Source organism: Psittacula echo, assembly GCF_963264785.1.
Source record: "Psittacula echo genome assembly, chromosome: Z".
NCBI lineage: Eukaryota > Metazoa > Chordata > Aves > Psittaciformes > Psittacidae > Psittacula > Psittacula echo.
The window spans coordinates 104,582,741-104,594,960 of record NC_137742.1 but is presented as its reverse complement, the minus strand read 5'-3'; the positions used below and the strand labels follow the sequence as shown (position 1 = coordinate 104,594,960).

Sequence of the window (12,220 nt, the reverse complement as noted above, 5' to 3'; positions counted from 1 at the left end):
TCACGAGTGGGGCACAGCCTGGGACAGGTAAAGGAAGGATGGCCGGGGTGAATACACGTGATCAAATAGGCCATGGTGGCGTGGGACACCCAGCACCCCCCACCCCAGCTTCTTCACCCACCCAGGACCCGACTCAGAACCAGCCACACAGCCCCAGGGGCAGCCTAGCAGGTTTATTAGCCGGGGTGGGCACGTACAGAGCGGCCGTGCCAGCCCCCGGCACTGGCTGCCCCGGCACAGCCAGGGCTTGGCACAGAAGCAGGGGTGGGGGGAGGCGGAGGCTGAGGGTAATGGGCAATGGAGGGTGCCCCACGGCAGGACCTATCCCCACAGTAGCCATTGCAGCGTCCTGCCGGTGGCGGGGATATGAGGGGACAGGGGGACAGCAGGCAGCTATCGTGTCACTGTGCCTTGCCTCCCTCTGGTCCATAAGGTATATAAATATAGAGGCTGTACGTATATGTCCTATGTATATATGTACATCTGGGTGGCCCCCAGTGGGGTCTGCGCCCCTCACTTGTGCCAGGAGTCGCTGTACAGGGAGCGAGCCTTGGCGCGGCGTGGTGCGGCATTGAGGACGGCCACGCTGCGGCGGCTGGAGCAGATGACGTCGGTGACGAAGCCAGCGCAGTCACTGCAGACGTCGCGCAGGACAGAGCCCTGGGCGTAGATGTGGGGGAACTCCTCTTCCACCTGGCGCCAGCACGTGCCTGAGAGGGAGCTGTGGCACAGGGTACATGGTCAGCCATGGCCCAAGGAGGAGGAGGAGAGAGGAGGAAGGCTTAGGGCTGCAGGACTCACTGGAAGGTCTCTCTCCTTCGCAGCGGCAGGGCTTTGGCCAGCAGCGAGCTTGGGAGGCTCTCGAAGCCCAGTGCGTAGACGGGGATGTGAGCCAGCTTCTTGGAGGGCATCTTCATCTGCCGAGTGTGTGAGGGTCAGGGTGGGATGGGGATGGGGTGGGGGCAGGACAGGGACAGGGACATGGTGGCATTCTTACCTTCAGGCTGCAGGAGCTGCAGACAGACCTGGGGACACAGAGAGAGGCCAGTGAGTGGGGCCATCGCAGGCACCCTCTCAGCACCCTCCCAGCCCCATGGCATGTGGTGCTTACCGCTTGCAGAAGAGGCACGCTGCAGGCCAGGAGAAGAGGGGGAACTTGGTCCTACAGCAGCAGCAGACCTGTGGGCAAAGCAGGGTGAGAGCCAGGGGCCGGGCGGACAGCACTCAGCCCCTCCGGCCCCAGATCCCACCTTTCCCTTCCGTAGGCTGCTGTACAGCTCCTTGCTCTGCAGGAACTTTTCCATCTCGGCCTTGACCAGCACCCTGCGCACGTTGATCATCTCCTCCACGGTGAGGGCCAAGCTCTCCACGGGGTGGCTGAACTCCTGCAGGGGAGGGGGAACGTCAGCCTGATCTGCTGCAAGGCCGTGGCACAGGGCATGGCCTGGAGCATCCCTGTGCCGTGGGCAGAGCATCCCAGCATAGGTACAGGGCACAGGTCATAGTGTGCTTCTAGATCCAGATCCCATGCAGATCCCATGAATCACCCTGTGCCTTTATGCTGGGCTGCTGTGTGCCCATATTCATGCTCACACAGTGTCCCAACCCCACACCAGCACTCACCAGCCAGAGGTGCTTGGAGCTGGTGCTAGGAGCAGTACTGGATCCATCCTCTGGCCTCTCCTCCACGGCACCGAGGGCAGTTCGGGGTGGTGCTGAGCTGTCCGGCAGTGGGTGGCAGCTAGCAGGGACGGAGCCTGTGGGGAGAGATGGGGACATCATGGCACGGCCATGCTACCTAGTGCCACCTCTGCCGTGGGGCACCCATGGCCACCCTGGGGATGTGGCTGGTGTGGGGCTGGGGGACCCCTGGTGGGTACCTGAGCGGGGCCGGGGATCGGGCTGCAGCGGCTCTGGTTCTTGGGGTACGGCCTGGCCAACCCCCATCTGGCTCTGCAGCTGCGCCAGGTCGTGCTCCGAGAAGGAGCGGTCCCGCTTCAGCGGCATCTCTGTGCCCGGAGAGTCCTCCTCCTGCAAGGCCACGGTCACCACATCTCCCTGGGGAACCCCTTGTCCCCTCGGAACCTCCTGTGTCCCCCCGACCTCCGTCCCTCTCTTGCCTCAGAGATGTTCATCTCCTCCATCTCGGCCAGGGTGGGTGCCTTGAGCAGGACACGGGGTCGTGGGCACACTGACGCGGCACTCACTGGGCACCGGGACAGCTCGAGGCAGGAGCTGGAGGCCAGGCGCCCCGAGCAGGCGTGAGGGATGCAGGGGAGGGAGCTGTAGCCTGTGATGGGGATGGGTCTCAGTCGCAGAAGGACAGGGACTTGCCCTGGTGGTGGGCACATCACTGGCAGCCCAAGACAGCAGGGAGGGGGCTGTGGCACCTTTCTGTCCACGGTATGGCATCTCCACGGGCCGAAGCTTCCTCTCCTGCCTGATCTCCTCCAGGATCTTCTCATGGAGTGTCCTCTGCTTCTGGGGCAGCGGTCGCAGCCGGCGCTCTGACGCCTGTGGGACACACAGACAGGACCTCAAGCTGTGGCTGCAGCTTGGGTGCTGACCCACACACAGAGTGAGGATGGCACCCATGGGACCCACCAACCCCAGGCCAGGCACTGCCATGCCACGGAGGTGTCCTCATGTTGGCATTCACCTGCTTTAGTGGGGGCCGGGAGCGGATGAAGTCAAGGATGAGCTCATGGGCATCCTTCTTCACCCGGGGAGGGATGTCTCCATCCACCTGGGAGAGGGCAGAGAGGCCATGGGCAGTGGCAGTGTCAAGGCCAGCACAGTGACAGGACAGGGAGCTGACACGGGCCAGCCTGGCCGCACTCACCATGACCTTGCGGAGCTTGTAGTTGCGGGCACGGATGTCCTGCATGAGCATCTCAAAGGGGGTGAGCTGGTACTCAGTGGGCAGGGGGTTGAACTGCTTCTCCTGCACCTTCTTCAGCTTCACACCGTGCCGCAGCTCCCGCATCAGCTGCACCCACAGCCGGGCCTGGGGGGGTTTGGACACGGTGTAAGCCCCAGCACAGTCCTGGCACAGCCCCGGCGCCCAGCCACGCCGCCGTACCCAATCGGTGTTGCGCAGGCTGCCCAGCTCTGCCACCGGCCGCTCCTCTGCTTCCTCGTCCTCCTTCAGCTTCTGCAGCATCTGCCACCATACAAGACATCATCACCCACCCTGGTGGCACTGAGGGTCCAGCCAGGACCGTGCCACAGGGCCACAGCACTCATGTGCACCCCAAAGCACTACAATCCCCGCTACAAGCCAGCCCTGCCAGCACCCACCATGGCAGGTTGGAGCTGGCAGTGCCACAGCACGGTGCCCTGGGAGAGGGTGTATTGCCAAATGGTCAGGGTGGGCAGAGGGCTGTGCCGCACTCACCCCAGTGATTTGAGCCCATGGATGGTTTCCTGGCCAGGCAGTGGGGATGGCCGTGCCGGTGGGCACACACACTCACCTCCTTGGCATCGCGGATCTTGGCAAGGAAGGCTTTCAGCTCCACGGTCTCAGCAAAGAGAGCGCGGCAGACAGCCTGGTAGTGCGCCTGCGCCTCGGTGGGGTCAGCCAGGCGTGCGGCGCAGCACCGCATGGCCTGACCGAAGGTGCGCACGGCACGCAGCGGCCCCTCGCCACCCTCCTCCTCCTCCTCCTGCCCCCCATAGCCCTCATCGGCTGTGCCGCAGCCGCTGTCCTCTGAGTCGCTGTTGGTCATCAGGTCGATGAGCTGCTCCAGCCGCGGGCTCAGCTCACGCTCCTCGTTCTCGTCCAGCCCCCAGTCCAGCGCACGGTAGATGGCAAAGCCCAACGACTGCACCATCTGAGGGGAGACAGCACTGGCTGCACCGCGGGGAGCCCCTCAGCACGCATGGCCGGCACCAGCTGCCCCCATAGCCGTTGGTGCTGGGTCTCATCCCCCCGCTGCACCCCATGTCCGGACCCACATACCTGGGCTTCAGCAGAGGGTGTAAGCAGCGGGGGCAGCTCTGTGGGGAGGAAGACAGTCACTGCTGGTACCTGCAGCCCCATCAGCATTACCTCCTGTCCCACACCCCAGGGATGCTGCACCCAGCCACAGCCACAGCCACAGGGTACCATGAGACTACCCTGAGTGGGTCCCAGCCCCATCAGCTGCTGCCCCAAGCTGGGACTCGCATCCCCAGTTTGTCCCATCCTGACCTGGTCTCAGGACACAGCTCCACAGGACAATGGGGACCTGTGTGCTGAGCCCAAACGGGCACCAGCAACTTGGCCCTGCTGCCTCTGGCTGAACCCAGGAGGCACATGGTGAGGGCAGAGTCACCCTCTTACCCCTCACTCCTGGGGCTGGAGGGAGCTGAGAGCTATGCACTCGCACAGAAATGCCTCTTGCACCCCTCTGAGCTGTGGGCACCAGCAGTGTGGGTACCATCAGGCAGGGATGCAGACCACACACAGTTCGTGGCCCTTGTGCCCAGTGTGGGATGCAGTCACAGGTTGTGCCCAATAAACAGCGCTGCTCCCCACTGCAGAGCCAGCAGTGCTGGAGCATCATGCAGAGACACACAGAGCTCTGTGCCCACACATGCACGAGCCCAGCTTGTGGGCAGCTCACACCCTCCCAGCAGCCGTGGCCATGGGATGAGGACCAGGACTGGCTTTTGCAGCATCCCCGAGGTCCATGCCCCAGGGCCCCTGGCTCTGCTTTCCCAACAGCAGCAGCAGAGCTGCTTCCCCTGCCCAGGGGAGCGATGGCCATTAGCTCTCCATTTAGCTGATCAATGCGGCAGCAAGCGGCAGCTGTGAGGATGTGCCGGCCCTGTGCCAGCCAGGCCGGGTGCTGCTTGGGAAGGGCAGCTTGAGCAGTGTAGACACAGGGTCCAGCCCCACCATGGGGCCACATATGAGCCTGACATCACCCCTGCGCCCAATGGCCGTGCCTGGCTCCTGCTGCTGTGCCAATGCCGGGATGTTCTGCCCTGGCTGAGAGAGGATGCAGCAGCACATCCCCTGGGACACTGATATCTGGACCCAGAGCCTGGCTGGAGTGCCCTCCTGCTGGCCATGGCTCAGCAAACATGTTGAGTGCCATGCTGGCAGGCTGAGCTCCCTACAGCTGCTTGGGCAGGGAGTTCCTATAGGATGGGCAATTGGACCGGCTCAGGCAGGTGCTGCTGGCTTACCCAGACCAGATCCAGCCCTGTGCTCAGATGGAGGTGCTGAGCCATGGCCCAGGCCAGTGCCACCACAAGCAGCGGTACTGGGAGGCATCCATAGACCTTCCAGCTCTGGGCTTTGCTGTGAGGGGTCCACACTGGTTCCTGGGGAGATGGCTCTGGCTGCCATGGGAGGGACTTGGGAGCATGGGGTGGCACAGTGGAGCTGGCTCTGGCACGTGGCCGTGATGGCTCAGAGAGCCACGTGCAACTGGTGGAGCTGGTGTGACCACACCATGCCCAGCCACCACGGGCACATGCCATACCTGTGCGTGGCCCTGCCCTGGGCATGGAGCTGCTCCACACACCCAGGCCCCTACGGACTGCCCCTGCCCTGCTCCCCATCCCCCAGCTCCACACTCATCTTCCTCCAGGAGCATCCCCTGCCCGGCCATGGGCAAGGACAAGCAGTGACACCGCAGCGTCCCTGCCTGTCCATGAGCCCCCGGGAGGCCCATCCGGCAGCGCCGAGCACCGCACACCGTCTCTGGGCACAATGGCCTCCCCGCGGGGCGAGATGCCTGAAGCCGTGTGCCGCGCTCTGTCATTAGGCGCAGGGGTGCTCTTGCTGCGCCGAGCACCCGACATCGCTGCTGGCAGCCGGCCGAGCTTAATTACAGCCTGTAACCACCACAGCCCTGCCCAGCAGCACCAACCGCCCGCAGAGAGGGCACGGCCGTGGGTCCGAAGGTCAGGGACGGTGCTGGTGCTGCCCCACGACGCTGCTCCCGGGTCGCCGGGGGTGGCGAGGGCCGGGTGGGAGCCCCGCGGTTTCACACTGAGCTGAGGACCGGGTCCCCTGCGGGCTCTGAGTGTTCAGGCGTGCGCGGCGGGTGTGCTGTGTATAGGTGTGTGTGTAGGTGTGTGTCCCCGTGTCTGTCCTTGCCAGGTGTCCTGCAGCCCCACGGTGTGTCTGGCCCGGTGAGCCCTGCACCCATGGGCACCCTGCACACCCCACGCCCCGGGTCCTGCCTCACCGGATCACCCAGACGGCCCCTGACGGTGTCGGTGCTGGTGCCGGTACTAGTGCCGATGACACCGCCGAGTCACCGGCCACCACCCGCACCGATACCGGCAGCGCCAGCGCCAATCCCGGCTGTGCCAGCGCCAGTGCCGATGCCGGTCCCCCTTGCCAGACCGGAGCTGAGGCTTCACCCCGACCCTGCCAGTGCCGTCTTCATGTTCCCCGGTGCCTCCCAGTCTCTCCGGTGCTGCACCCCCGCAGCCGGTGCCCCAGACACGCACCGGTTCCCTGTTGCCGGTGTCGCCGGCGCCTGCTGCCCCCCTCCTTGCCCGTGCCGCTTCCCCTGTCCTTCCCCACCGGTACCGCTCCCTCTCGCCGCGGGGAGCCGCTGTGGGTGTCCCCCCTTCCCGCCGATATCCCGGTTTTTCCCGGGGCTGGCGGCGCGGTACAGCACCCCCTGCCGGTGCCGGTAAGTCCCGGTAGCCCCACCCCGCGTTGCGGCGGTCGCTCTGCTCACCGGGCGGCGGCGCGGGAAGGACGACGGAGCCGTCTCCTTGGAGGCGGATGTCGGCGGTGCGGAGCGGCGCGGCGGGGGGCGCGGCGGTGGCGGCGGCGGCGCGGCAGCTCTGGAAGCAGAGCGCCCAGGCCTGCTCCTCGTTCAGCGGCTGCTCGTAGCACTTCAGCACCTCCTCCAGGGACAGCTCCCGCGGCGCCCCGCCGCCCGCGCGCGCCATGGCCCCATCCCCGCGCGCCTCCGCCGCTGCTGCCGCCGCCACCGCGGCACGGGCGGGCGGGGCCCCGGGAGGGGGGGGCGCGGCGGAGCGGACACAAGCGGAGAGGTTGGCGGCGGAGGGGACCGCCCCCAGCGGCCGAGGCTCGGCCCCGCCTGCGGCACCGCCCGCCACCGACGGGGGCGCACCAAGAGGGGCACGGGCGCTCGGGGAGAAACTGCGCGGCTCTGTACAGCTTGGTACGGCACGGTGCGGGTTGGTACCGCTTGGTGCGGGACAGTGTGCGTCGCTTGGTACAGCACAGTGCGGGTCGGTACAGCTTGGTGTGGCACAGTGCGGGTTGCTTGATACAGCACGGTGTGGGTCGGTACAGCTTGGTACGGCGGAGTGTGGCACTGTGTGGGTCGGTACGGCTTGGTACGGCACGGTGCCGGTTGGTACCGCTTGGTGCGGCACAGTGTGGGTCGGTACAGCTTGATACGGCATGGTGCGGGTCGGTACAGCTTGATACGGCATGGTGCGGGTCGGCACAGCTTGGTGTGGCATCGTGCGGGGTGGTACAGCTTGGTGCGGCACGGTGCGGGGCAGCACAGCTTGGTGCGGCATGGTGTGGGTCGGTACAGCTTGGTACAGCATGGTGCAGCACTGTGCGGCTTGGTACAGCTTGGTGCGGCACTGTGCGGCTTGGTACAGCTTGGTACGGCATGGTGCGGGTCAGTACAGCTTGGTGTGGCATGGTGCAGGTCGGTACAGCTTGGTGTGGCATGGTGCAGGTCAGTACAGCTTGGTGTGGCATGGTGCAGGTCGGTACAGCTTGGTGCGGCATGGTGCGGGGCAGCACAGCTTGGTGCGGCATGGTGCGGGTCAGTACAGCTTGGTACAGCATGGTGCGGGGCGGTACAGCTTGGTGCGGCATGGTGCGGGGCAGCACAGCTTGGTGCGGCATGGTGCGGGTCAGTACAGCTTGGTACAGCATGGTGCGGGGCAGCACAGCTTGGTGCGGCATGGTGCGGGGCGGTACAGCTTGGTGCGGCATGGTGCGGGGCGGTACAGCTTGGTGCGGCATGGTGCGGGGCGGTACAGCTTGGTGCGGCATGGTGCGGGGCGGTACAGCTTGGTGCGGCATGGTGCAGCGCGGTACGGGACAGTGCGACTCGGTATAGGCTTGTGCGACTCAGTGCAGCACGGTATGGCTTGGGATGGCACAGTAAGAGTCAGCTGATATGGCTCGGTAGAGTACGGTAAGTTTCAGTCCAGCTCAGTAAAGCACAGTAAGCCTTGGTATGGCATGGTAAGGCTCAGTACAGCACAGTACAACATGGTACAGTATGGTGCAACTCGGTACAGCCTGCCCAAGCTATCAGGATGAAGAATCAGGGTGCAGGGTGTCTAGTGTGGTGCATGTAATGGGGTGCAAGGTGCAGGACTGGGTGCAAGGTTCAGAATGTGGATGCCCCCAGGGTGCAGGGCACATGATGGGGTTCAGGTGCAGGACATGGGTGCCCCCAGGGCATGGGGTGCAGGGCATAAGACATGGGTGCTCCCGGGGCACAGGGTGCAGGATGTGGGTACCCCCAGGGCATGGGCTGCTGGGCACATGACAGGATGAGTGCTGGGGGTGAGGTGTAGGGCACTACTGTCAGACACCCCAACACAAGGGATGTGGTGGCCGTGACACATAGATAGCCATGGGGCATGGCTCACCCCCAGCACCTGGGTTCCCAGTGGCTGTCCTACAAAGCTGACATGCCTGGTGGGCAGGCACAGATAAAATGGGAGCTGAAAGGTCAGACAGAGTAAATTAAAGTTCTTGTCATGATGAGCTTCTCATTTCCATGATGGAAGGAGCATAAAACCCTGTCTCAGCTACATTAATCCATGAGCATGAACACCAGAGCTGTGCTGGCATGGCTGGGAGAGGGACAGAGCTGACACATGGGTGCCAGCTTTCCCACATGGCTGAAAAGCTGCCCTGGGGATGGAGTCCTCCAGCAGAGTCAGTGCCTGCAACACCAAGGGAGGGAAATGCCCTCCAGTGCTCTTCCCAGAGAACCTGAGCACTGTCAGCTCCATCTTTGGGGAAAGAAATGGGAGAATGGAGTTGGACAGCTGGGAAATGGAACCCTTTGTGGTGCTTTGGGGTTTGGGAAGTGGGAGGATGGATACAAGTGATCCAAACTGGCCATGCGTCTCTGGGATTGCTCAAGCACACCATCACTGGGGTAAGAACACATTGCGGGGGTCAAGGGCCCAGTGCTGGCCTCAGCCACAGCCGGATCCGCACGTTGCACAGGGAACAGCTCTTGTCTGTGATGCTGAAGTCTGGCTCTTTCTTTCCACACCAACAAGAGAGATTTGAATGCAACATTTACCCTGTAATCATCTGGCTTTGGAGCCTGCTTGGGAAGAACCTTTAGAGGGAAGAAAGCTGCTTGTGCTGCCCACCACACAGATCCGCATTGGGCCGAGCCGGCTGCTGACTTTCCTGCACCCCCTGCGGACACAGCCAGGGCGGCACCGTCAGCAACAGGAGCAGGGAGGATGCGCGGCATTTGAAGGAGACGATAACCCAACCTGCAGCAGTAATGGGGAATGCATTTGAATTACAAAGCACAAAGCCTTTTGCTTTGGGTAAAACTGTAATTAATATGAAATCAAGTTGTAATTAAAGGCTACTGTCTTGGAAAAAGTCGAAACAAAAAGCCAAGTGTGTATGTGCACAGGGGAAATACAATTAAAAATTAAAGAAATGTGGAAAAAAAAATTACCAGGTTGGGAATGGGTGCAGAGCAGTACAGGTGGGTGAGATTTCCCAGCTCTCTGCCACCGTTGGCACTGAAGCAGGACATGTTGGAGCGAGACAGCCGCAGAGCTGGGATAGAGGGCAGAGCCTTCCCCATCAGCCTGCAGCAGGGCTGCGTGCTGCACGCTCTGTTTGTTTGTGAGTAATGCACTCCCATGGGTTTCATCTGTCACATGCAAAACAATTTCCCTAAAAAGCCACAGGAACCTGAGATGAGCACGCAGAGCACCCGTGGGGTGGGATGCACCTACCCCACTGCCCTTAGATGCTGCAATAAACTGAGGGCCATGAAAGGAGGGAGTGTTTGCCAAGGCAGATTGCTCTTGCTGCATGCTGGCCTCAGATGTGGTCGGAGCATGAGGAGCTTCCTGGTGTTTCTGCCTGGTGAGCTACCACTGTCTCTGAACAGCAATGCTGAGCTCTCAGCTGCACCTCTCCACGTCCCCTCAGAGCATTTCTCCTTGGTTTGACCATCACGGTGATAGTTTCCCCCTGTTTTTTCTTCTTTGGTCAAACCAGAGACAAGTCCCTGACTGTGCCCAGCAGCACTCGCTGCTCCAAGACTTTCTGGTTCCTTGAAACACCCCGGCCAACTCCGAGTCATTTGAGCCCCTTTTCTGAGACTGAGAACTCCTGCTGCGTTCCCTACTGCTGCCCTCCACCCCACTCTGGGGCAGAAGTGGGTCTGCAACATCACTGTCTGTCAAGGAGGCACCAGGCTTCCAGACACTGGAAGAATTCCCCGGTTCCCTTATTCTCTGCATGAATAAACAACTGCAGTACCCCAGAAGCCCCAGATCCAGGTCTGATGCCCTGCCAGGGCCAACCATGCTGGGGGATACCTTTGCAGAAGCACAAGCACCCTGGTTTGAGCTGGACTGTGCTCTCCTAGCTGGTCCTGCTGCCCAGCACCACTGGGTTCTGCCAGATCTGCCCTGCTGCAGGAGGAGAGCGACGCATCGCAGCAGGCTGGAGAGGCGGACAGATGAAATCACAGACAGTTTGTTAAAGCTTCTTTTCCTTTGTTGAGTCTTCTTCATTAATATTTTAATTAGAACCAACTCTCTGTGCAGACTGCATTAACTCAGTGTACCTCACAGATAACAAAGTGAAGGATTAAAAGTGAGCACAGCTCTTGGTACAGCAGTGTAACAGCGAGGCCAGAGACCTCCAGCAGTACAAATAAGAGAGACCTTTGCTGTTCCATTCCCTCTGTAGGCGATGGCTCCTCTATTGGGCTCTCCACAGTGAGCCAGAGGTGCTCAGGGAAGACAGGGCAGGAGACATCCCAGTGCCATGAGCCCCCCAAGTTCCTGGGACATGTCCTGGAGGTGGGAGCTCACCTGAGACCCCTGAGTTGTGCAGTACTGACCTCAGAGCTCAGGGACAAGCAGCTTCCCCTACCTGTCCCATCCCACACTCTCTGTTTGTACCTTGCTGAATAATTCCTTTTCTCCTTCCCTGCTTATCTCCAGGATGTTAGCAGGCAAATTCTTCCCTTCCCTTCCTTTTTCCCTTCCCTTCCTGATGCAAATATTTCATTCCATTGTAGATGAGTCCTCTTTCCAGCTTCTTAATCAAGTTAATCAAGTTAACCTTGGTCTGCTCTCCTCAGTTCCCCCTTACCCAAGTACTTACCCAAGTACTCCCTCGCCCCTTGGAGTTTGTTTCCCCTGGCTGTGCTTTCCCAGGGACAACACAGAGGTGCCAGGTCCCACAATTCTGCTCCCTCAGCTGCTACCACCTCATCTCCATTCCTCTGCGGAGGCCATCCCCTTCCAGCCTATGTCCCCCCAACCACAGGGTTGCTGTGGGGTTAGGGTTTGGTTTGCTTTGCCAGCTAAGAGCTCTCCAGCCAGCACCAGAGCTCACTGAGCCACTGGCTGCAGAGGAAACAAACGCTCCCTCTTTTGATGTGCCCCTCCAAAACCCGGCTACCACGAGCTTGAGGGTGGCATTGAGGGCTTAAAGCGATTCAGAAACGTGATTCTGGAAAGGGTTTCACTTGCTGTCTCCAAGCCACGATTTGGTGCTGTGGTGACTTCCAGCAGCTTCCCTGGCACGGTGGCAGGACCCAGAGTCTCTCGCCAGCACTGCCGGGAAGGGTTTTCTCCAGGAAGGGATTTCTCTGGCTCCTGGCAGTGAATGCTGCTGACTCACAGGCTCCTGGGGCCAGCACTGCAATAAAACCATCCCACGGCCAAAGCCAGCACAACTCCAACTTCTGCAAACAGCAGCTCATCTCCCAGCGGGGAGCACCCTGGGGTTGTTTACCTGCCCATACCCTGCCATCCTTCTCCAAACAACTTACCACCTCGTGCTCCCAACCCTCTGCAGGGCATGCTAACAGCAGCCAGCCAGCAGTGCTTCACCTTCAGGAAGGATCAGAGGAGAGGTAACCAGTGAAAATCCCTGTGGGAATTCCACGTTGCTCCCTTTGCAACCCTTAAGGCCCTCAGCAATACCCAGCTGCATGGGGCTGGTGATTTCTCTCCTTGGCAATTCCAGCTTCCT

General features: G+C 61.5%; 1 protein-coding gene across 1 annotated transcript; it reads right to left on the bottom strand.

Annotated features, from left to right (window-relative positions):
- Nucleotides 1-513: 513 nt before the first annotated feature.
- SPIRE2 (spire type actin nucleation factor 2) lies at nt 514-6,906 on the bottom strand (the record flags this gene model as incomplete). The annotated part of the gene is made up of 15 exons (XM_080637895.1): nt 514-721; nt 802-917; nt 998-1,025; nt 1,112-1,179; nt 1,251-1,385; nt 1,624-1,757; nt 1,881-2,031; nt 2,121-2,290; nt 2,391-2,514; nt 2,660-2,746; nt 2,843-3,007; nt 3,083-3,163; nt 3,474-3,833; nt 3,962-3,999; nt 6,690-6,906. The coding sequence occupies 15 exons, from the start codon at nt 6,904-6,906 to the stop codon at nt 514-516; spliced, it is 2,082 nt and encodes a 693-aa protein (XP_080494021.1).
- Between the last annotated feature and the right edge of the window lie 5,314 nt (nt 6,907-12,220).